Source organism: Anser brachyrhynchus (genome assembly GCF_964034855.1).
Source record: "Anser brachyrhynchus genome assembly, chromosome: 12".
Classification (NCBI taxonomy): Eukaryota; Metazoa; Chordata; class Aves; order Anseriformes; family Anatidae; genus Anser; species Anser brachyrhynchus.
In genome coordinates this window covers 12484917-12510431 of record NC_137707.1, presented here as the reverse complement: position 1 = coordinate 12510431, position 25515 = coordinate 12484917, and the positions used below count along the sequence as shown (strand labels likewise).

Sequence of the window (25515 nt, the reverse complement as noted above, 5' to 3'; positions counted from 1 at the left end):
GGGGAGCCATCACCCCCTGCAGGAACAGATTTGCCTTTCCTGCTTTGCACCTAGTTGGTTGTTTTTTGTGTTTTGTTTTGAATTTAAGACTTTGCAGAGTTATTGATTTTTATTCTTAAAGAGAAAACTACAGTTGAAACTGTCTGCATTTATGCTATGCTCAGAAGTACAGCCCTGAAGTGTGTTAATTTGTGGTAATACTGCAAAAGTCTGCAAAGGTCAGAATAACATGGTGATTGTGCTAACAATTACTTTAACAGTAACTGTACGTTAATATACACACCAACTAGGGAAAAAAAGAAATGAGCAGTTTGCATAGTTTAAATAATACTTAAAAAAAAAAAAAAAAGTCCTCTCCTTTTTGCATAGGCTGAAGCAATTATGCATCCTCATGACCAGGAAACACTTGCAACTCTTTTCAAACAAAAGGTGTGGTCTTTGCAAAGTAGAGGCAAGTACAGTTATTTTTTTTTTAATAAGCTCATTTGAGGGGATCAGTTCTCTTGTAAGAATTGCCAAATCCAAGGAACAAAGCAGTTCAAGCAGAGTAACAGGAGCTTCAAACAGTGACTTACGCTGGGATTGTTTTGTTTGAGTGGCAGCTTTGCCTGGTGGTCTTCCTCTTCTTTTCTTACTGGGAGGTGGTGCAGGAGCCTCTTGCTCGACTTCTGGTTCGGCCTCAATTTCTACTGCTGTCTCTTCCTCATCTTCATTATCATCCAAATCTGGTTCAGCATTTTCCTCTACAAGAAGCATTGTACCAGGTAAGTCTTCAGTTTAAACAAGAATGAAACATCTATCTACAGAAAAATCATCGAATCCTCATCTAAAAGGAGTCAAACCAGGGGAAGAAGGCAAACGAAGCCTTTGTGGAGAAGCTGGTGGCACAGACTGCCAGTTACCTTCACATCAGAGGCCACAAATGGCCATTTAGAAAAGCAAAAGGAAACACGACCATGTTAAGACTACGCAATGAAAGCCCCTCTGCACACCCACAAAGGAGCTCAGAGACGGCTGGATGGGGAGCCCAAACACCACACTGCTGGGCTACTCCCAGGCCCATCAGAGGGGCCATCAGCCCACTGCAGCGCCACCTGCACAACCCAGAGGTGCCCCTGCACAAGAGCAGGCAGGAACCCAAACCAAGGACTCTCAGGAACAAACGCCTTGCCCAAGCCACTCCCAGGAGAGCCACCAGCCCCACTGTCCAGACATGAAACCCACCACAACAAGTCAAGGGAAGCAGCAATCTAGATCACCTTTTGGACAAAGGAGGGGCTGTTGCCTGGGCTTGGGACAAATTATGGGATGTGTGGAGGTGGGGAAAGGCAGTGTGGGATCACACAGGTCTTCTTATGGGATGTTCAGGGTAGGAAACAAAAGTGGGAAAAGGGAGGGGTTTAGGTGATTTGGAGAGGAATAAGCATGGGAAAACAGAATGGCAAAGGCACAAAAGGGGCCCTTTTGTGTAAACAGCTTGCTGGTTGGTACTCTTGCCTTGCTATACCCTTGGCACATTGTCTTATTGCCTTATTAAATTTCTAACTCTGTCCCTGGTTAGTATCTGTATCCTGTGTGCAGCAACTGGAATCTACCATAGGCTGGGGGGCCTGCGTGTCCAGTGACTGGAGTGCAGGGGCACACACGTCCCATCACGAGCAAAGATGAATCTGGACCAGCTGGTGAAACAGGTGAAGTGGCCTGGAAGAAGTAAGGAGGTCCCTAAGGGCTGGCTCTGGGTTGTGACAGTGCTTGCACAGTGTAAGAACTTGGGGGAAGGGGGAGAATTATTGGGACCTAGAAATTCCTGGGTGTCTGTGAGAGCCTGCACATGTGCAACCGTCTGTACCAGCAACCTGAGCAGGGCTGCAGCCTCGAGCGCTGGTTATGTGCAGGTGCAAGCACCTGGGCAGACCAAGTATCTGAACCCATTTGCTGGAGGGATTCACCTTGCAGGTGTGCTCTCACTAGCGGACTTCTCCAGCCTGCTTGGCCACGGAGGGAGCAGGACGAGGCTGTTGGTGCTGCCTGTGTTCACGAGTGCTCTTTCTGATCTCTGGCCAGCCACATACATACATGGCCTATACGTGCGCTCAGTGTGCGTGTGCCTCCTGCAATCTCACCTTCAGCCCTGTTACTGGTTGGACTGCAATGGAGCAGCAGCAGCCTTGCCTCCCTTGGGCTACTGGATCTCTGGCATGATTTATTTTCCTCCAACACACTTCACCTGGTAGCGGTGACTACTGTACTTCTGCAAAACTAACACTTGAAAGTGATCCACAAGCAAGTCTCCTAGCCCTCAAAAAACAACAGTGCCGTTCTTGATCTTTTTCTGTTAAGCAGACAGGAAAACAGGACACAGCTCCCTAACATTGGAACTTATGTCCAAGACCTCAAAATCCGAAGTTAAATATGTCAGAACCACACAGCACCGGGGAGTTCTTAAGCACTACAAATGAATGCAGTTCTGCAGATCATTCACTGTGCTTTCCAGGGCCACCAACACGCAATTCACCAAGCAGTGACCAAATGGATCTTCCCCGAGGCCCTTCTTCCAAGGCAGGAGAGCCTACTAAAGTACATTTTGAGGCCCCATCTACTCAATGGATTTATGATGGCAGCTCCCATCCATGACAGCTCTGCATCTAACTGCATTTTGGAGCAGACTCCAATCGTGGCATCTGCTTTTTTTTTTTCCCCTCCGGTTTTTATATTGTTAACTGAGCTAATTACTCTAAACTTTACTATTCAGAACACTCTTTAAAGTTAGCACCATCAACATGTTCAGATTGTCCTGAACATGTCCAGCATGCTTCATCAAAAGGGTCTGCTTCATCGCAGCTTTGCTCACCATTCTTAGAAATGTAGAAGTTGCAGAAACTCATGAAACTGCAGATCAAGAGGTAAGAACAACACTGCACACTGCAACTCAGCAGAGAATGTAGTTGGAACCTTTTCCATACTGCTACTCAGCTCACAGTGGTGAATTATTTTTCTATCAGATGACTTCTGAAGAAGTCAGTCAAGACTTGGAAACTCATGTGAGGATGAAGGAGTTGTCTCAGCCACAGAGTCTGAGCCAGTCACATAACACTCACCAGTTCATCTAACAAGCATGATTCTTGACCACCTTCCCCCAAAACAGTTTTGAAACCCAGATAATACAAACTAAATAAAATTAGGGTTTTCAACCTAAGTGATTCTATGATTCTACATTTACTGGAGGCCTACAAACCAGATGTGATTCTGGAGTATTTAATTTTTAATGTGTTTTGATTTGGTTTCCATCAAGATTTTACTCCCGGCTCCAAGATGATTCCATGTTTTAAATGAACAATTAGTTACATGTGCTTTATCCAACTGACTGTAACGCTTTTTCAAGAATCTGTACAAATACGAGTTTCAGAAATTGGAGTTTCTGCTGTCAAGGTTTGCACAACCAGCAGTTTGACCATACCCATCTGATTTCCTGTAAAACCTGTTTGCTACGTAAGATTTTCAGATGCACATTCTCTAACCAGAACGTATCCCTGTTGCCCCAACCTACACCCCTTGTTAATTGCAGAAAGCACTTCAGATGAAAGACTAATTAGCAACACTGCCTTTGCAGAATCATCTTTGAACTGGCTGGTCTTTAGACTCCACCTGGATTTTCTTGCTGAAGACATGACAGCTTTCCCTCCATCAGGAGGAAAGGCTATGAGTTTTCCCTTCACAAAGAATACCACAGTGAAGGCAGTTTACCTGCTGCAACAGTTTGCTGTTGCCCTGTTCTGGAGAAGCTTACAAACAGTAGCCACCCTATTATGAATTACACCCAACCCAGCTTCTGGCATGTTGGCCAGCACCTCCAAGAGCCCCTCAATGACCATCTTCTCAATACCAGTGTATCTGCAACAACATCTGTGAAGTGGAAGACACCACCTGCTTCCTGACCCTTTAACTGGCTCAGCAGGCCTTTTATAAGAGTCCATAAATTGCCTGCACTCTCTCCACCACTCTCTTGTATGCTCCCTTCCCTTTCCCACTGAAGAATCCAAGCTAATCCAACACTGGAGTTGTTTGGACATGCCGTATGCTATCCTGTAGCAGCAAAGTGGGAGCATGTGGCATTTCATAACAGAGAAACACAGAGTTTCTTCTGGGACACTGAAAACACTGCCAGAGAATGTAACGCACAGAAAAGCAGGCAGGAGAGGAACTGAGTTTTTTCAACTGCACGGTCTTAGGAAGAGCACAGGATGGCAGAATTCACATTCCATTACAGGCAGTCATTTCTGTACCTGACCGTATACTATTATTTTTTGGTTACTAACTAGATAAAAGCCTTTCAAGTACCAAAACAAACCTGCAAAGTGGGCAAACTAACAGCTAACAAGGAGTGAATCACAGGTCTCCAACTCTTAGAATGTACTGAGTTGTTTCTTACCACTATCAGAGGAATCTTCTTTCTTAGAGCGCATCTTCCTCTTTCGGCCACGTTTGCCCTTCTTTGTCTCTCCCCCATTCTCTCCTTCCCCACCATCTAGGCCAGAACAATTATCAGCATGTCTGGCCATCGTGTTCTAATCCATGGAAAAGAGGGAAAAGAACAAAAAACACAACATGCGTTAAAATAAGATGAAATATTCTGGTTCTGTATTTACAAACATATTTCTGACAACTTCTGATTAACTAAGAAACCTGGACGAGCTTGAGAATTGAGCCCACATGAACCTAATGAGGTTCAACAAGTCCAAGTGCAAGGTGCTGCACCTGGCTCACGGCAATCTGAGACACGAGGATGGACCAAGAGAACTCATTGAGAGCAGCCCTGCAGAGAAGGACTTGGGGGTTCTGGTGGATGAAAAGCTCGATGTGAGCCAGCAGTGTGCGTGCAGCCCAGGCGGCCAACTGCATCCTGGGCTGCATCAAGAGAGGAGCGGCCAGCAGGGGATGGAGGTGACTATGCCCCTTCGCTCTGCCCTTGTGAGGCCCCACTTGGAGTCCTGCATCCAGTCCGGGGCCCCAGCACAAGAAGGAGGTGGGTCTGTGAGAGCAGGTCCAGAGGAGGCCCACAAAGATGACTTTTATTCAGAAAGCTGAATTTTCACTTTGTTCACAATGTCAATGCTAGTACACAATAGTACTAATTCTGAATTATACCAGGTCTCGTCTAAGAAACAAGTGTTCTATTTTAAAGGGTAGTGTTGTCGCCTGTACCTTCCCCGTGGGTAAACATGCCATCGTTCCTGTTCCCCCCCACCAACCCTCATTCCACCAAAAAATCTGTAATCCAAACCAGTATATTCCCTTACCCTGCGAGTGAATGTTTTACCACACTTGGAACAGACAAAGGCAGCAGGGACAAAGTTGGGATCATGGTATCGTTTGAAGTGCATATCAAGGAGCTGTTTCTGACGGAAGGTTTTATCACAATGGCTACAGGCGTAAGGCTTTTCTCCAGTATGGGTCCGTTTATGCATGACCATGTGCCGCTCCTGACAGGAACAATCAAAACAGCAAGAGTAACTTAAGAACTCATACACACACAGATGAGATGATTTTCGGCCACAAAGAAGCCAAACTTTAGTTTAGGAGCAGTGTCAGAAAAAGATGGCTCTGCAGGAATGTGAGAACATCTCGATGGATGGTATATTCGGTCCCAGCTACTCCCATCCTATACAGACTTATTTCTTCATCAACAGATACACCAAGGTTGTGACTTATCTGCCTTAGAAGGTACAGGGAGGAAGCACTACACCAAGCAGCACAGGCCACCAAACTTTTCCTTCACACCCTTCAAAAGAAGGGGAGAGCTTATTTGATCTTGACAGTCAAACTTAACAGCTAAGATTTCTACCTCCTTTTTTAATCTCCTGTTCCAATGCTCAGAAGGGGTGCCAGTCCCACCAGCTTACCTGTCTGCATGCGTAATCACACTGGTCACACTTGAAGCGCTTCTCATTCTTGTGAGACTTTTGATGCTGTATGAGGGCATAGCGTTCATGAAACACAGCATCACAATAGCGACACTTCTTGCCCTGTTCAATGTAGGAATGCTGCTTTCGCAAATGAACACCTAGGAGCAAAGAAACAGAGGCTTTAACCGCGATGGCTTTCCAAACATGGAAGAGACCAGTTTGCGGTCCCTTAGCATTATTCCCTCCACATACTCCTGAATCAAGTCAGGAGACTGAACAGTTAGTTTAGGATTCCACCAAAAAAGACAGACACATAAGTAAAAGCAACCAGAACAATTTCTAGACAGAAAGGTCTTGCAGAAAAACTCCAAGATTTCCCACAGAATTTTGATTTTACTCATTAGTAGCCATCAATGTTCACACAGTGCAATTCCATTTGATGTTATGCCACGTAAGGTTTGTTTTTTAACATAAGTTATTATACACAAAAAGCCCTGCAGGCATCTTAGATGATTTTTCAAACCATCTACACTAATCTCAAAACACAACAGACAACAGAGACATCAGCGACCAGGTCTGATGCTGACAGTATCCATCCACAAGGATTCCCTTGGAGGACAGCGCAATGTGAGTTTTTGCTAGTGAAATTTATGTAACACACGAAGATTATCTAAGTAAAACATAACAGCCCACAAGACACTTAAGACTACTCTGAATTGCCTGAATACAGCCAGAAGCCAGGTAATACGTTGGGAAACAGGATTTTCTGCAAGACTGGAAGCCAAAGTGACAGGGATAGAAGGCAATGGGGATACCAGCAGATAATCCCTGAGAGAGGTTTTAGTAACTCCTTTAAAATACTCAAACTAAGAGCATACCACAGCTGCACAAGGTAACCTGTTGTAGACTAAACCATTATTAGGAGAAAAATTCTTCATAGTTAACATCAGTTTTTCTCTGTTGTAAATCAGTTCTCGTTTGCTCTGGGAGACACCTGACATCATTTGGCTGCCATCCACTCAAACTGCCTCTCAACGTAGCACTTCAAATTCTTCTTTATTGGAAGGGAGCCTGCCTTTCCATTACATGGTTGATATTTTGCTTATTTTGCTTACAGACTGAAAGTTCTGCCAAATCGTGGCTTCTTTCTCAGCTGCTCTGGGCATGATATTATTTTTCACCTTCTTGTACATCAGAGAGCTTGCCTGCTGGAATCACTGCTCACTAGATCAACACTCTGCTACTGCAAGAACTCAGGGCTTTTGTGGCAACTCTGTCTCCTATTCTGTCTGTGGCACACAGCTCCACTTCCTGGAAAATGAAAGTATTTATTCAAATTCAAGCCTTTTAGCTCAGTCAGATGTATATGGATGAAATGTAACGGCCTCCAACATGGAAGAGGTCAAGCCAATTGACTTTTTGGTTTCTCAGACCTAACCCACATGTAGTTGTAATATTAGTCCAAATTCAATAAATGCCTCATATCTATAGTCCTGAAAATAGTAACTTGCCTTGTACACTTGGAAAGCATCCTACGCTTTCAAGTAATGAAAAGAAACAGAACGTTCTCAGTCTGCAGCAGTTATGGTAAGCTAAGTGTGTATTACAAACCACACATTTAAGTCTGTGCTTCATTTTGTAGTTATCAGAACTATTAGGTTAAAAAGCAGACAGCAGTTGGCTTACTTGAACTCTAATTTTGAGAAAGTCTTTTGTAGTATTTTCACCAAATGACCACTTTTCAGAGATACATACCCAAGTCACTCTTTCTCGCTATAACAGTATCACAGTGAGGACAGTGAAATTTGGCCACGTTCTCTGTGTGCTTCTGCAAAATGTGCATCTTCATGGTACCACTTTGAGTGAAGCGAGCATGGCAGATGTAACATTCATATGGCTTCTCTCCTTCAGTAGCAGAAAGAAAAAAATAGCACAAGTACTTTTATTAAAAAAATCTAACCAAGAAGCCCCAAACCTCTCAAACTCACAACAGACAGCTAGAAGATAAAAATAGTAACTACAGAAAGATCTCAATGTCTCTTTGGAAGTTTTAGTTCTTTTATGCATCTTTCTACAAAGAATCCCAAGTCCACTCTTTAAACAAATCAGTGAAACCTGAGGAAATACCTGGAAGACCTACCTGCTGACTGCCAGAAAAAAATAAATAGCATCAGATATTTTTTTTTTTTCGGGGGTTTCTGAATACTTATGTACACACAAGGGCAGTTTTCCCCCCTTCAGGTTTAGGGGTATCATCAACCTGGCATTCCAGCAACATTCTGTGCTAAAAAATTCTATTTCTATCGAAGAAAAAAATCAGGGTCTTTATGGACTACAAACATGAGATGCTTTTATAACTACACAATTATGAAACTGAAAATGGCTCTAATCTTTAACTGGAACACTAATAATAGAAGAAATATCTTCTTTTCATACTAGAAGGGGACATATTTTAACACCTTACATTGAAACTGGAAATCTGAATCCTCCATGCTCACTTCTCAGTGTAGTAATTACTAACATTTTATGAATTTTATTTAAAGTGCTTATAAACTATGGTGCATGCTCTTCAGCTACAGACTTTATAAAGGTTTTACATTAAATAGAAAGTTTGTTTTTTTTTTTTCTCCAATTAAGAGTGTCACCACACATTACAGTCTCAGCAATCTGACACTGAAACAAACACTAAAAAGAAAAACCACGTCAGCAATACCAGAGTGGGTCCTCATGTGCCTCTTCAGTTTGTAAGTATCCCTGCTGGCATAGCTGCACAAGCTGCACTGGAACGGACGCTCTCCAGTGTGAGAACGAATGTGGCGTTTCAATTTGCTAACCTGAAAGCCAAAAATAAGACTGAAGTTAGCATAGATGAGCAGGTCAGACTTCCAAAAGTACAAGTCAAGAAGCAGATTTTCATTTTACCTCGTCACTAAAACAAACATAAGCAAGCATGTTTCAATACCACTGTCATGCGGCGCAAAACCACTCCCCCTCTCCCATTGTACTTCACCTGCCAACCTCATTGCCAAGCCCTGCCCTTCCCACATGCAGCACAGCTTCATTTAGAGTCTTGTGCTCCTTACTGGTATCAACCATGTCATTGTTTGAGGACATGCTAAAATTTGAAACTACCCTGGAGAGAAACAAGAAAATGTTCTGGGAAACCAAAGCACCTAAGGAGAATATTGGATGGTGGGGCAAGAGCGTAATGTTCCCCCGCACCATACATTTTTCTCCACAGGGTGCTTTCTTGAGTGTTCTCCAGTTCCTTTGAGATAGAAGATAAATTCTTGCTAAGAAGAGCTGAAGTCTAGACCTACAATCAACAGGTTGACTTCATTCTTTTACTCTCCTGCTTTTATCTAGAAGGCGTGAACCCAGGTTAAAAAAAATCAGCGTAAGGAATTTTCTGCTCAAGTAAGAGCATGCTGCATAATCAACAACCATTGTCTACAAAATGCAGCACAAGCTCACATTAAGACCAATATGGTCATTCTTTCTTAACGCATACTATGAAAAATCATTGCAAATGCAGTTTACTCAGCACTCGAAACCACAGGGTCCAGAATTACAGCCCTGCAGTCACAGCTCAGGGAGATAAACACAATCCCTTGCTCAACATCTCCCACTGTACCCTTCTTCCACTGCACACGTTCCATATTTTAAGTCATGTTGCTCTTATCTTGCTCGAGTTTCTTATCCCCATCATGCTGTACAATTTCTATTACAACATAAAAGTTGTTCTGCAGCATCAGTAACAGCACTGCATTGGGGAAAGCATTTAAATAAGCTTTGTTTACTTGAGCAAATTCAACAACCAACAGATAGCAGCAAAGGTGATTTTCAGTAATATTGAGGCAAAGGGCCATTAATTTTGGCTACAGTCGCCTTAACAGCATAAATACCGTGTATAATACATGTTTCTAAAACTGTCTGAAAAGCACATCCTACTCAGGAGATGGCTGCCTCCTTCAACATGGAGCACACTACAGTTCCTTTCACCACCTTTAAGACCAATTTAAAAAAAAGCAAAAACAATAACTTATCACCAACAAAGGAAATGGAAGTCATCTAGGATCTCAGTGTGCTCTCAGTGCTCTCAAACTAGTTTCTCATTAACTGAGGAAAATCCACCATTTGTTTCCAAGAACAGACCTGATTTATAATTTTTTTGCTTAGAGGTTTTTTTAAATGGCCAAGGAGGAAATGCCTAGGAGCAGAGCTTGTAACAGATGGTGAACAAGCCTTGAACTATACAAGCAAATATTCAGTACTGTAACAATTAACTAACATACCTCCACACTAGCATAATCGCACATTGAACATTTGAATGGTTTCTCATGGGTGTGTTTGTAGCGGCGATGCCGAACCAACTCTCCACTAGTCACAAAGGCCATGTCGCAGTCTGGGCACTTGTGAGGGCGAGTACCTGAGCAGTTGCAGCAAAACAGGAAGATGATGACATTCAGATTTAGTGACAAAAAAGATACAGGACACTCACAATACCTCTTGGTTATTCACAAATCTCAAACCACCCAGCTAGACATAATGTGGGTATTGATATGAAGAGAAAACAAGAGATTACCTTTTTTTTTTTGGCAGAAACATCACAATACACTAAGTTTCATCACAGTTTAATTACCAGTTATTTTATACTAGAAATTTAAATAAGGATCAACAGAAATGTGCTACAGATCCTACCACTAAGTTGGTCCTGTTTATAAACACCCTGCTTCTGTTTTCAACTCCCTTATGTTTATTTCCAGCCTTTCCTCATCTTACCTTACTGCAAGAAGCACCAGCCACACGAAGCTTAGAACACAACTACTAATGACCAAGACAACTGGAACGTTTTCTGCAGCTTAAGGTAATTTCAGGTCAAGCCCAGGACTCGTTTTCTATGTACAGGATGAGCTCTGCACCTGACCTGGCCAGGCAGAGGATAACAGCATGCATATGAGAAATGGACAGCAGCCTTGCATAGTTTCTTCTTTAGCTTGTTCCATAACAGGAAACAGACAGATTCAAGACAGATAACCTTTCCTTTGCTCTAAAGACAAAGCAGATCCTCCGAAAACAACTTATACAAAAGCAAGAGTACCTGTGTGAGTGTTGAGGTGGTTCCTCAGTAATGTGACTGTCCGGAAAGCCCTGCCACAGAGATGGCACTTATGTGGTCTTTCATCAGTGTGGCTTTTCATATGGCGGTCCAAGTTGGAACGACGTGGACAAGTGTAACTGCACAGTTCGCACTGGAATGTCTTCTTTACACCTAGCCATGAAGGAAATAATCTTTAATCTCAACAGTACTGTGGTCTTCTGCATAACATTAGAGAACAGCAATGAAAAGGAAAGATTCCTGTAGGTTTAGCTACTATGAGGAACAATCTTGTGCCATTAAATCCAACAGCATATCCTTAGGAACACAGGCAATGACTAGCTTGGCTTGAATTTTCATTAGTATGCCAGTACTCAATGTTCCTACTCCACTTTAGAAAGGGCTCCTTAATTTACAGTTTTAAGTTTCCAGAAAGGAAAAGGCAGATGTACATAATGCTGTATTTTACATCATTTACCCTACTCAGCACTCGGTTAGAAAAAACAAAGGTTATTATACTGCTTGTTACCGATGAAAAGTGTGTACACAAACTCTTAAACACGTATTACAGCAAAACACAGAATCTTTTCAACTGTAGTTATAGGGGAATACAAGTGCTGTATCATCAAACCAAGGCAAATGAACTCCTCTGTAGCCTATATGCATGACAGCAGGCTTACCCACAAAACAGTAGACCCGAGTACTCTTATATAAAGCAGCAAGTAACACTGGACACATCTCTTTTACTCCCATTTGCATCTACCCAGTCACTGCAACCATACTGCAAGGTCCCCTCCTAACAAACACCTTCTCAAAATCCACTTGCAAATGACAAGCTTACCTTTCTTTTTAATTTTTGTTGGTTTAGGTGGCTTCATGTTGCCCACCACCTTTTCTGCATTGACCTCAGACAATAAGCCCTCCTGTTGCTCCTCTTCAAAGTCATACACAGAGACATCCACATCTTTGCCTTCCTCAGTGTAACGAAGCTTACTCTTTTTGTTTTTCTTTGTTTTTTTGGCTGGTGGCTGATAGTCTGGATCTTTTTGCCAATTGGGATCTTCCTGTGGCTGAAGTTCACCTTGTTCCAGTGTCTCCACCTCACCATTTGCACCCACTTTCACTACTTGGAAGCCTTCTGGTAAAGGCAGGGTGTGACAGATCATGGGCTCTCCTTCTTGCAGGCCTCCTTTGGAAACCTCATTTTCATAAGCTCCCTGAAGTTCTTCCACAGATGTGGTGGCAACAGGTACAGTCACTGGAACAGGTACTTGGACCAGCTGAAGCTCACCGAGGTTTATAGGCTGCTCTTCCATATTAACAACCTGAAGTGTTATGATCTGCGTGTCATCCACCGTGGCCTCTGTCTCCTGAGGCACCGCACCTTCCATTACTTCAGTCTTCATTTGAAGAAGAGTTGGATCCAGCTGTTCCATCATCACCATCTGCACACCGCTGTTGACATCCTGCACTACTTCACCTCCATCTGCTTGGTTTGGTGGTATATGACAAGCATCGTCCTCCTGTCCACCTTCACGGCGTCTTTGATAGGTTTTTCTCTCTTTCCCCTTAATAAAAGTTTCTGATTCCTCCACAATAGCTTCAACTGCCTCACCTTCCATTTCACCTTCTTGCTGTAAAAAAACAAAAAACAAAACAATGAATGCTGCACATCATCCAAGGTATTTTAACAATCGCACAAAGCCCACAGAGGGACAAGTAGCCTAACAGAAAACAAGCAATTCAACAGCTGCAACATACTGCAATTCTATATAGCAAACAGAAACTGAGAATTAAGGATTAGTCTCTGCTAGCCTCCTGTCACTGTAAACCAAGTCAGTCTCAGAACGCTCTCAGAAGTGAGACGACTCTACCAGTTCCTTGGAAAGGAAGCAAAACAAAGAGGAGAGATTAAGTAATATACATATTCCCATTTCTAAAAGACTGCAAATCCTACAGGCAAGACATAAAGTAATATTACTCTTTATTGAGCTTCTTTAGTGTTTCACTTAGCAATACCTGTCACTCTTTGTCTATAAATATCAAAGGCAAAAAATACCATCACAAGCAAAAAACTGCCAATTTAAACTATTATGTTTGAGAACTACAAAGTTTTTTCAGGGAGAAAAAGCACTAAAAATCGAGTGCAAGAACTTAAGTCTTCAAAGTTACTGTATATATTCTTAGTTGTTTGAGAGGGGAAACATTTCCTATATGTTTAAATTTCTCTGCACACTTGACTGGTACCGTTATCAAAACAAAAATAAAAAAGACATAAGTTATTCAAGCATACTGTAAGCAGCCTGAGGTTCAGTTCCTGCTCCCACCCCTGGGCGCCGCCTGGTGTGAGAGCACAGTGCCCTCCTCCGGCTGAACGAGCAGCAGCAGGGCTCAGAGCAGCTTCACTTCGGTGTAAGCGATCTGCACTCAGAGCTGGGGGACTCTGAGCCTTCTCATGAGAACTGGGTTAATTTTATCCACGCAGTCCCAAGCACACAACAGTGCTAAAGCTGTTTGGGAAGGCCTTAGTTGTAATTCTGAACATAGCCATACGCAAGCGTAGCATTTTATGCTCTTCTTCCACCCCAAACCATCCAGCACTCTTCTCAGCATTTGCCAGAAGTATGCAATTCCTGTACTCTGATTCTGTAGGAAGGTTGCTTCAAATTGTCATTAAACAGCTATATCTTTTGCTCAAAAAAAAAGAAAATTTAAAAAAATGTCAGTTTCCCTATGGACTTCTGATAAAAGTCCAATCCCAATACCAGATTTTTATGACTTCCACATTTTCCTATTATATCACCTGACCTGTCAAGACCAGACCTCTTTAACCTATTTTTTCAGCTCATTATCATACTTGTTTCAAACATCTACGCATAATCTTGGATACTTATTTTGGAAATACACGGGTACATATACACGAAACACAGCTGTCAGTCCTCATTAGCTGTTAAGAGACATATTGTTTTTAGAGAGTCCTTGCTTTTACTTTACTGGCTTTTCTAATATTCTCCACTTCTGCTGGGAGAACACGGTTCTTACTGTTCCTCAGCCTGTTCAGACTAGGGTCATCTATTTATGCGTGGTCTTGATACTGGTTCTATTTCTTTTGGGCAGCAGCAGTCTCCAGGGGGCACCAGATACCCAGAAATACCGGCATATGGCTTCATGCGCACTCCCTGCAGGGATCCTGCCTCTCCTTTCTTTAGCACCCCTCAGCATTTCAAGTCAGAGCAAATCCATATGGACAAACAGCTGAAGTACCCAAGATGATGCAAGTACTTAACACTAGCCAGCAGGAGATCAGAACAGAGATTTGCTCTTTGGCCTAGAGCAGCTGTGAAACAATCAGAGCAAATTGTCTTTCAATTATCTCAAGTATTTGTAGGGAGAGAGAAGGAGAAGCCTTTTCAGGTGACCAAAAGTCTCAAGGAAAGGAAGGAGGGAGCGAAACAGAAGAACGTGATAAATGGCTGGGGTGGGTGGGAATTAGCAAAGGATTTCAGATAAGGCCAAAAAATGGCACAAGCCCATCTGCAGAGCAAAGGCAATTCTGTCTTGATACCTTTTAGTGAAACAAAGCAGCGGCCAGCAGCACTGGGCGGTTCAGGGGGGTCTCTCAGATGGGAGCTCCCATCAGACCCGTTGCTGAAGCTGGCAAAAACCCTGCGAGCCACCGACAGGCCAAGGCTCACGGCGTGCTGGAGGAGCCCGCAGGAGCTCCAGCACAAGGCATCACCTCTCAGACTGCATGCCAGGACATCCTTGTGCCCACCAAGGAACAAGTTCCTCTCTTTTAAAGATTTCAGCGCATGGCTTACGTTGGCAGGAAGGTTTGTCAGTTCCAGAAGTAACTCCAGGGTCGCTCAGGCTTGTGCTGAGACCAGGTAAGTGTGCAAGCAAGACATTGTTCAAAGGGCACTCACAACGGGAGGATGTGCACACGCATGACAGATGGAAGGACTCACGGCCACTCAGCAAAGAAACCAAGCCATCCCTGCCCCTTCTCCTATCCTAGGGACAAGTATCTCTCACCCCAGAGCTACCCGGCACTATCACAATGTCCTCCCGCAGTGAGCCAGCCACACGGCAGCAGCACTACCAGGAGGGTCTTGGCCCCAGCTCATAACCAAGATAATTCAGCAGACAAATGAGGATTTACTCCTGCCTATTACATGCTATGAGATATGCTCTGTTCCTTGTGGTAAAAATAAGTTATTCTGAAAAATGGCTGTATTTTTAAGCCAGGTTCTTGTCACCAGGGGAAGTGCTACAATATCTTAAAGAGAACTATCAATGATCCAGGCCATGTTGGCAATGTACCACAAAAAAATAAAAAAAGAAAGCCACGCAAACGTACAGAAGGTGTCTCAGCTGATCTCAGTGAGTCTTGGCCAGCTCAGAAATCATGTCCAGCTGCCCAGGTTTATTCCCAAGAAAGTGTGATTCTTCAGATTAAAGTCCTCCTGCAATGCATGCATGTGGATGCACAGGATGGCCTCCGAACTCGAGGGGAGGGGAGGTAAAAGGTACGGGCTCTCCCCTACTGAACCAGCCCTCTGGAGAGACTCTACCTTTGCACTGCCCATGCAGCTTCACTTCTCAATCTTTAACTTCAAGTATTTTTGCTCCTAAAAGTTATATTCCTCCCAGGCCAAATTCTGAGACAGTTTCCAATATTTCAGAGAACGTGGACTTTGCTATCACTAAGGACATTATAGCAGGACACTGGGAATAGTAATTGCTGAACATATTTTATCTTACCAATCTCCCAAACTTTTGTTTCTGGCCTTTATCTTCATCTTTCTTCCTAACAGTTACCCTACCTTTTATCAATAACTTAGTTCCAGAATGACTGAATCTAAAAAGGAAAACAAAGAAGCAGGCTAACAGTAGATGTTATAGAAAAATCAAGACTGAAAAGAACTGCAAGGGAAGAACCTCCAGAAGGAGGAGTGACCACTTAAAGACCACAGAACATCTGAAATCAACAACTAGCACAATTCCCACACCATAGCTCAAGCAAACCTTCACACACCTGCTCCCTCAACAGGCTCTAACAATTCAGATGAGAGCATCACTAACCAGGTCAGCGCACTGTCACAATCCAGCTAACCAGATAAAAAGTTGGAACGCCAAAAAACAGATGTAAGATTATTCCAATAGTTAATGAGTTGCTTATCCGAAAAACTGAAACAAGCAGAAATACGATGGGGGCAGCTTATTCCAAAGAAAGTAATCAAAATGTGGCTTGAGAGAAAGTAACTTAACTCCAGCTAGCCCTGCTGACCGCTGCACAGGAGAAAGTCTCAGCCAAGTTACAGCACAACATTTGCCACCCAGGGCCCCCTCGCAAAAGCCTCGTTAACCAGCACAGCATTCATCTTGAAAGTTTAAAATCTTAACATTTAGAAATATGATTTAAGAACACTTCCAGTACAGCACAGCTGATGGAACTCACAGTAAAAAAGATTGAGAGACATAGCATTCAATTAATGCATTCCCACAATAACATTAATCTTAGTCATAGAAGCATTAAAGACAACTTGCTGTGGATGTCAACGCAGACAGTACAAACCCAGAGACAGTTGTTTACATGTTAGGACTGCTAATGCCATTGCATGTTTTTCTAGCTGGGTTATTTATAATAAAGCTACAGTCACAAAACAACATTTGCCTGCCTCTCAACGGCCTCTAAAACAAACCCTGAACTGCATCAAGCTTCATGGACCAAGTAACAGCAAGTATTTATTTGTTGCCAAACAAAGCACAGTCATTAAGAACTGTGGGACATTCAAAGAAATTGTATATTGCGGCTTTAAATCTACTTTTCAGTTCACTTGAGAAAAAAATCAAAAATCAATAGGAACAATGAAGCCAAGAGCTAGCTGTCTATATTTTTTTGGCCTTCATAAAGTAATGAAAGCCTCTGCAGTTGTACCAGTGCAAGCAAAAAAAACCTATAACATTCAGACTGAACTCAAGTCAATCCACATACACATCCCACTCCAAAACTGTCATGGCTTTGACACTGATGGATTAGACACTTACTAAAATTGATACGGCAGTGGAAATAAAACTGTGTGTTAAAACATAGGAACCTTGATGTTTCTCCTGCATACCTCTAACTTCGGAGACTTAAAGGGAGGAATAAGCAAAAACTTCACCTAACGGCCCCCAGTCATGCAGTGCTTCTGCCACCTAAAGCAAGAAAAGGATTTAAAGAAAAAAGCGTACATCCAATAGTGCATTTTTTTCTTGTTTGCCAACATGTATGTCTTTTTAATTTTTTCTGAGGACATCTGTAGACACAAAAATGTGCAGGAGCACTTGGCCATTCTTCTTTCCCCATCCAAAAATATCCATAGCTTTCTTTCGAAAAGCCTCCCACTAGACACAGAGATAATGCAGATAAACAGGTGAGCTTTTGCATTTGTTCCAGCAGGGCTTCGCTGATAAGAGATGAACATGCCATGAATGCAACACAAAGCATTAAGTATGGATGTTCCTAGCACTGCTCTTATAGTAAGATTTAAAGTTGACTAACACCAACTGCTTCTACCACTACTCATCACAGTTGCTCTCAGTCTCCTGGGCTTATCAATAGTACTCCTCTATAAGAAACAAATAAATCCAGAAGGTGAACTTGGTGCATGTGTCTCCCCCTCAATTTAAAAGGATGCCAATTCTTCTTCTCCACACAGTGTGGCACTAGAACCAAAAAAATCCTCACAACTGGGAAAGTGATACAGAGGTAGTGAAAAAGCTGCATGGAGGGCCACACACACCCAAGCAAGGTTGCTAACTTGGGCTCAGCACTACACAAACACAGCTGTAAAGCTTTTGAACTCAAGATGGTTCTAGAAGTAGCTCAGCCGTATCTGCACGGTACTACACTTGAGCCAAGATGTTCAGATGACTCAAACAGGCTAGCTGTGCATAACACCAAAGACCAAGAGTTTAAACAGAATTCAGATTATATATATAAAGACTGAAATTTCGTGAGACTCACCCATTTCTGTTGCTAACTGTCCACAGAAATTTAAAAGATTAATAGGGACAGATTTGCTTAAGCACCTGATTATAAAAGTCATACAAAGGCTTAGTCTTGTGTCGAACTCTTTAGGAATACATGAGAGAGAGAACCAACTTTTCCTCTTTTTTTCTTTTAAAGGTAAGGCTACCAAACGTCAAGCTACTTGACAAAGCTCACAAAGATTTAGCAAACAGGTAGCAGCGTCACATGAATAACCTGGGGTAGGATATCTTCACAGTGTTATCACATGCAAAACTTGCCAGATTTACTACCATCAGCAGAAATTAAGAAGCTGAGATCAGTTTGTTTTATCAAGTAATTTTCTCATGCTGCAAACTTAAAGATTTCATTTGCCTACATCCGCTGGCTACAACTGCTACGCCCATCTCCAGCTGCTTTGTTTCCTCCTTGCCACCCAGAACCTGGCAGTGAAAACATTTAAAAAATAATATTACTTGACAAACATCTATGACAACTTTTTTTCCTTTAAAAGAGACAAGCTCTTTATTTCACTATTAAACAAATACTTTGAGAAATATTTTACCATCTCAGAGAATAAGGAAATTGAAAAAAAAATCAAGAAGCCTGGAATTGAAAAGTAACAACTTCATCAGGGGTTAATAAATGCTTCTGGTTTCTCAGTGTATGAGAAGAGGCCTATCAATACGAAGAAACCAAGAAATATATAAAAAGCTACGTGGATGACAGCTGCAATTGCAGTAAAGGGTTACGAGCACACAGCTGTAGAAGGATGGCTTCCTGAAGTACTGACCCTTAGGGACAGGACACAGGCAGACAGCTCTGATAGCGCTTCAAGTCCTACTGGTAGTTACCTAACCAAGGTGCCTCTGCTGGCCTCCCTAAACAGGGCAGGGAGAAGAGCACGTTCTTCCGCGGAATGATTCAAAGCATTTAAGTGGATCCCTATGCCAAATTACCATCTAGAGGAACCCACCTTTCTTCCCATTAATCAGATAGGACAACAGATTCTTAACTTGTACAATGATTTCACAATCACTTTAAACAGGAAAACACCGTGCTGCTGCTCAAAGAGCTGGTCTCACCTTTTCCTTTGCACTGACAGAGTAATTCACTCACCTGCATAATTAACTTGATCAATAACTAACTCCAGCTGAAAGTTAATACAGGAAAAATGGTTAATTATGTCAGAACATGTTCAATCCCTGATGCAATTCCCCATATGAATGCCTGGGCAGACAGGGTAGGGGAGCAGGTTAGAAGTGCCAGCACCACTACAAGCAGCAGTGAAAAGCAACCACAGCACCAGGAGCCTTGCGCCCCAGAAGCCAGTGGCTGCACTGAGCTGCGTCCCTCCACGCCGTGCACCCTGCAGTGACACTGCTTTCTCTCACACACTGTGCAACCCCCCCCGGGTCACAGCCAGTTTGTGGGCACCCTCCTCTTCAATATCACTAGCATTCAACTGTCACCAAAAACACACGCTACTTCATTCGATTAGTTGTTCACTGTGAACCAAAGGTACTTAGGTGAAGGTAGCACACTTTGGGCCAGATGTTATCAAAATTAATCTTTACCTTTTAGCCCTTATTATGCGCTCCCCCAGAGCACAGCCAATAAATCTCCCTGGACGCAGGACAGTCAGCACCACGGTCGTTGTGGGCAATGGATTAGAATTACAATGCATCCCGTGACATTTCTACAGCTACCTCAAGCCTCTTACAGAAGACATCTCCCATGTCCATAACGTATGAATGCAATCTTCCCAGCTGCTGCTCCTTTCCCTGCTCACCCAGGGATTTTACCAGAGCTCTTTCAAACATTCATCATGCCTCAAGAGATAACACCAAGTGATGAGAACTCGCAGCCAGTACCAGTACCTATTTTTCACTGAGTAGCACACACCAGTGGTTTTCCACAATTACTTAGGATAAAGTTAACCTGTTGATTTGGATCAAGAACTCAGGGGAAACGCTCTCGTAAGACATGAAGACAGAGTGTATATACACTAGGCTTCCCAGCAAGACAGAAAGAATCTCAATTCCGTGTCTTTCCTAAGCAGTTTGTAGAACAAGCTCTCTCATAATTCCTGCACCTCACAGTGGCAAGGGCGTCAGATTCACAGATCTTCCAGAACCAACAATGATAATTCTGCCACAATAAGCTGTAGCCTACAATCGAGAAAAGCGTAAGAGAATAATGTGAATTACTTGAAACTTCTATTGCGAAAGACTGCTTCAGTTACTGACAATGAATCCCATACGCATTCAAGTCTCTTGGCCTACAACTAACCTCCTACAACTACCCTCAAACAGTAAGCCTTCATGAAGAAGGCAGGCCAGTGGAAGAATTTCAGCTTTATCTACGGAAGTACGATGTATTTCCTTGTTTTTCCTGAAGATTTGCAAAATTAAAGCTCTCTTAAGAAGAATGTAGTTGGGACACCTTTTTTTAATATTCTTGTTCTTAAACCTTGTTCAATTTTTCAATTTCTCTTTCCATTGCTACCAAACATTCTTACACAACTAGTTTTAATTTTTTCCTGTTTCTTCCAATAAGAGCTACTGCAGTCTCACTAGATGACACCAGTTCTTCAGTCACTCACAGAATTCTTTAAGTGAAAAAATGGAAAATACGAATTAAATGTTCTCACACAACCATTTTTCAGAAATAGTTCTCTTACATTAAGTAAGGTGTTCTGTTTTGGTAACCTGACAGTTCATTTCAGAAGGACAAACATGCAATTTTATCTGGTGTAAAATATAGCAAGATTTATATTTTACAAATAACAAGCACAGAAGACTTCATTTTTCAGCTGATTAATAGTGTCTGGGAACTACTCAGTCCCTCCCCTCTTATAGCTCTTCACAATATAAAAGTGATGAAGGAGCTCATAAAAAGACCAGTGGAATACTTGAAGGTAATAAATTGAGAACAATGGAAAAATATTTCAAAAGTCAAAACAGCCTGTGAAGTCAACTGCCACAAAAGGGAAAGTCTGATACTGTAGGCAGATTTTTGGAAAAGGTTAACAGTTTTATCAATAAGTATTTGTGGTCATTTCCCCCCACACATGTTGATTTTGAAGAAACTTTTTCCTGCTTTTCGCAGCTTGCTAATAACCTAAATGGAAGCGTGAATCAGGATACTCTGGCCACCTGATGCAGCGTTGTATGATAACAAAATGGCAACACCAGATACTACCACACCTGGAAAGAGACCAGTGTGACAAGTTTCATGGCATTCTGGAGACTTCATAACAAGGCACAAATATTTGGATTTCGTTTTCCTCTAGGGCTTCATCTAGATGAAGTACCACCCAGGAGCAAACTTTTGGGAAACAGCTACTCCTTTTATCTTCACACAAACACTTATTAAGTAGTGATACTCTGCCTGTACAAGGGAATTCAAGCTTCAAATCACAGGAGAAGGAAGTGCTCATCCCTGCGATGGCTGCATGGGTCCTGCCCCATCAACAACAGGCTGTGCATGCAGTAACTATTAATCACCTCACAAATTACACCCTGATGCATTTAAGGAAAACCAAGGTCAGTGCTAGTTGGTTTAACATCAGCTGTAGAGGTGTAGTTTACTGTCCTTGCAGCAGGGACAGGAAATTCCAAGAGTTTTGGAAACACCTATGGGAGAAGGGTGGTGGACAAGAAAAACGCCTGTAGCCTAAATCAAGTCATCCTTCTCCTGAATCACAGATCTCAGGGAAGTTCATCTGAATTAATGAGTGTTGGAACATACGTAAACAGAATCTAACCCACATGAACCCTACACAATGGTCCTCACGCTGAAGTTTTAAGTTGTTTAATCCATTTTATACACATCTCCAATTCATCTGAACTCAAGTTTCAAACATTCTTAATACACCACACCCTAGAAATGCCATTACAATCAGACTTCAAGCTAGATGAAAATCCCGCAAGGGCACTCAACCTTGGATTAAAAAAAACACCACAACTTTTCCACCAGGAGTAAGGCGTCATTTTCAAACACTCCTAACCTTGCCAAACAGCCATCCCCTGCCTTTAAACTGCCCATGTGCTCCCACCCACGTCACTTCAACTATTCCTGGTGTTAGCACAAGTGCTTCCAAGACCAGAACTCACCCAGCCCCAAAGACACCTATTTCCAGCCAGCCCAGGTCTCTGGTGTGACCAAACACTCAGGCCAGCCAGAAGAGAAGCATGGTAAGAAGGTTTCTTCTAGCAGAACGCTAACTTTAAGTGTTCAGGAAACCACTGCCTCAGCATGGAACACGTGCCACACATTAAAATCCCTTAATTTACATTATGTTCTTGATGCTTCTGCACTTCTGCCTGGACTGATTGGTTCTCTTCAAGGTCAGAACGCACTCTGGAACTGAATAGATGAGTAGCAGTAGTAAAACTACATAGAAGAGAAACGGAAGATAAGTGAAAAAGCACTGTTTGAATGCTTAATGCTTGTTTAAATAGAAAATGTGTACTCCTACATTGCTACGAACAGCAGCATTGATAATTGCTTATGGACTCCCCCACTTATCAAACAAGCCTTAAACAAAACCCAGAGAGTATTTTCATCAGCTTTTATGCTTTTACCAGGAAGAATTACGGTTTTACAAACTCCTCTCTACCTCTTCTCAAATTCTTCAGCATTTACTTCTTACAACCTAAATCTCTATCGATCTAGTGTGAAATTAAGAGTGCAATGTAACATTTTCGAGCTGGTTGTGTCTATTTCAGATGTCCTTTTCTCCTGTGCTGTGGAGTACCAAATCACAACATAAAAGTAGTCTTTATTGTCAAACAAGTGTAAATTACACAAAGTACAACCTGTTACATACTGTAAACGTAGCAGGTAACACTATCAATACAGTAATAAAGCCAACTCTAACACACTTCTGACCTTGTTACCCTGCACAAGAAGAGCCTTAGCTAGCTGAGGAGTTGTGAAGCCAGCTTCATTACCCTGATCAATTAAGAGCTTAAAATATTCACTTCCACAGAGCTAAAACAGTTACATGACAGCACATAACTTCTCATCTGTAATCCTGGTCAATCCTTAGTGTGCATACACGGTAAAAACCCTGGGAACAGTAAGCAACCCTACAGGAACAATTCTAAAGCAAAACACGTGCTCTTGCTCCACTTGGTGGAGCTGGCCAAACAGTGTTAAATTTCACACTGGTTTCTATGCCCTTTGAATTCAGGTACTTCTTCCCCTGGTTCTTCTGTCATTTATTCAGTACAAAGCACTCAAGTCTCGCTTCTGGCTGCAGTTTGTCCCTGGCAAGTCGATTTTTAATTGTTTATCAGTCTCAAAGAGCCCTACTGAAAAGCTTGGCAGAGCTGTGGATGCTCAGTGACAGCGAGCTTTCAGAGAAGTATCTGGAATTGATCTCTTTTTAGCCAACACTTAGTAAAAATCCCATAAGCTGTATACATTCACCGACCAGAAAAGGGGATGCTCAGCAGGGAGCTCCACTGCTAAGGGCACATTATGACTGCTGCTGCAAGCTGCATCCTCCCGGGCTCTGTGCACAGCGGCAGGCAGAGAACATCGCTTCTGTTAGTGGAATTTTTGCTCCTGACCTGTAACCGCAGGGAAGGAGGCCGCTATTTCCCCAAACTAAAGAACTTGTAAGTTAACACCCAAAAAAAAAAAATAAGACTTAGGAGTGAAGGACTTGAGGACACCTGCTGCAAAGCAACCACCTCCCGCATGGAACTGCATCACCTTAGAAGTTTAGTCACTGGACAAAACGTGCCAGGTCTCTTCAACAAAGCACATTTAGATGAAAGAAGCATCCTTTTCATCTACCTGTTTGTTCATCTTAACTTTGCTTTCCATAAAATTTTGGATTGAGGAATAAACTTCTTCTAGTTTTCAAAACCAAGTCATCTGCTTGGCTAATGACTTCACAGTGGAGAGACCCGTTTTAGATATTTGTACCAAGGGCAGCCTCTTAGTATGGGAAAAGAGAAACAAAGCAATGGTGACCGTAGTTCTTTTCCACACCACACACAACACAAATTCAGCATATTTTACAGGGACATCTGGCCTTTGCGACTGTTGATTGGTAAAAGCACAGCCATCACCCTTCTCTTTCCAGAAGGTATATTCTCCTTTATAACACAGTCCACTGGAGTTTTAAAGAGACATTTTGCAGTAAGCAGCTCAGCCACCACTCAAGAAACGCCAGCTTACCAATGCACAACCTAAGGAGCAGAGTTTCCCAGCAGTGCAAACATACATATTACAAAAATGCAAGGCATACTTGTTCTAATCCACTGCACGTTAACGTCACAGAGCATCACAGACGAAAGAAAAGCCACTCCTACACTTGTTTACTGGAAAAGTAACCCGCATATTTTCTGGCATAAAATGCCTTGCAGGAATTTTCCTTTCAAACAGATCTCTGACATGTAGGCAAGGTACGATAAGCTTGAAGGAAACCAGGATTAGCTGGAAATTTAACTGCTCCATCTGCTGTTTTCTGAGCTCCTTAGTACACTGACAGATACTAAAAAGAGCCCAGCAGAGGGACACAAGACGATTTGGGGGCAGAATACACAACGACATATGCGGGTTGACACAGTTAGCTGTGAGAAGGCAAGAGGGAGGGAGATCTTACTGCTGCCTTCAACTACCTAACGGTAGGGTGGGGAGAAGATGCAACCACACACGCTTAGAGGTCTAACATTGGAACAGGTTGCTCAGAGATATGGAAACTTTTGTTTCAGATACTGAAAATATTTGGTAGACACAACCTTAAACAACCTCATTTAACTTCAAAGCTGCACCAAGCTAGGGGTTGAGCCAGAGTACCTCCAGAGATCCCCTCCAGACCAAATTGTTTTCCATTCTGCAGCACAAGACTATGTAACACTAAGGATAAACCAAAACTTCAAACACAATGAGTTTTTATTCACCTATACAGTTGTAACTATAATGCTCTTAAGACAGATTTGTTGGTCTCACTCAGCACTCACTTCCACGCAAGTTCTAGGGGACCTGGAATACTTCTGCAAGACCTCAAACACCTACTAGATCTTAGAGGGCTGTTAACATACAGAAGCTCTGTCATTCTTGGCAAATTAGTAATGACCTGCACTTTCAGAGGGGTGAATATATGAAGCCTCCCAGTATTTAAGAGAACAGCATTACCAGAGCAGAAGCTTACTGTGTCATTGTTTAGGAGAGACAGACCATGTGTGATATCAAACCAAAGCAGCGCTGTACAAACACCAACATCAGACAAAAGCTCCTCTGTGAACTTCAGATGGAAAAGGTGGAAGCAGTACTGACAACGGACCTCACTTTTTTTAGTTGCCGAAAAAAAACCAGGACCCCAATAAACAAATCAAAACTAATAAAGAAAGTCTGTCTTTCAAGAAAGAAGGACTATCGTGTGCACTTCTCTGCAGAACCTTAACAAGAGCTTACACTTGGAGTGCCAGGAGGAAGCTGAAAAGGCTCCTTGGCTGCCAGCAAGGCAGAGCCCATGT

At 42.5% G+C, this 25515-nt stretch overlaps 1 protein-coding gene across 5 annotated transcripts in view; it reads right to left on the bottom strand.

Annotated features, from left to right (window-relative positions):
• CTCF (CCCTC-binding factor) overlaps nucleotides 1-25515 on the bottom strand; it is a 37302-nt gene that overhangs the window by 2045 nt on the left and 9742 nt on the right. For all 5 annotated transcript variants that reach the window (XM_080552637.1, XM_080552636.1, XM_080552635.1 and 2 more), the window contains 9 exons: nucleotides 11843-12635; nucleotides 11005-11175; nucleotides 10199-10332; nucleotides 8617-8737; nucleotides 7659-7808; nucleotides 5901-6061; nucleotides 5298-5480; nucleotides 4430-4565; nucleotides 576-743 (listed from right to left, as the gene is read on the bottom strand). In XM_080552637.1, coding sequence (XP_080408763.1) covers nucleotides 576-743; nucleotides 4430-4565; nucleotides 5298-5480; nucleotides 5901-6061; nucleotides 7659-7808; nucleotides 8617-8737; nucleotides 10199-10332; nucleotides 11005-11175; nucleotides 11843-12623 — 2005 coding nt within the window. In that variant the 5' untranslated portion in view covers nucleotides 12624-12635. The remainder of the gene's footprint in view (nucleotides 1-575; nucleotides 744-4429; nucleotides 4566-5297; nucleotides 5481-5900; nucleotides 6062-7658; nucleotides 7809-8616; nucleotides 8738-10198; nucleotides 10333-11004; nucleotides 11176-11842; nucleotides 12636-25515) is intronic.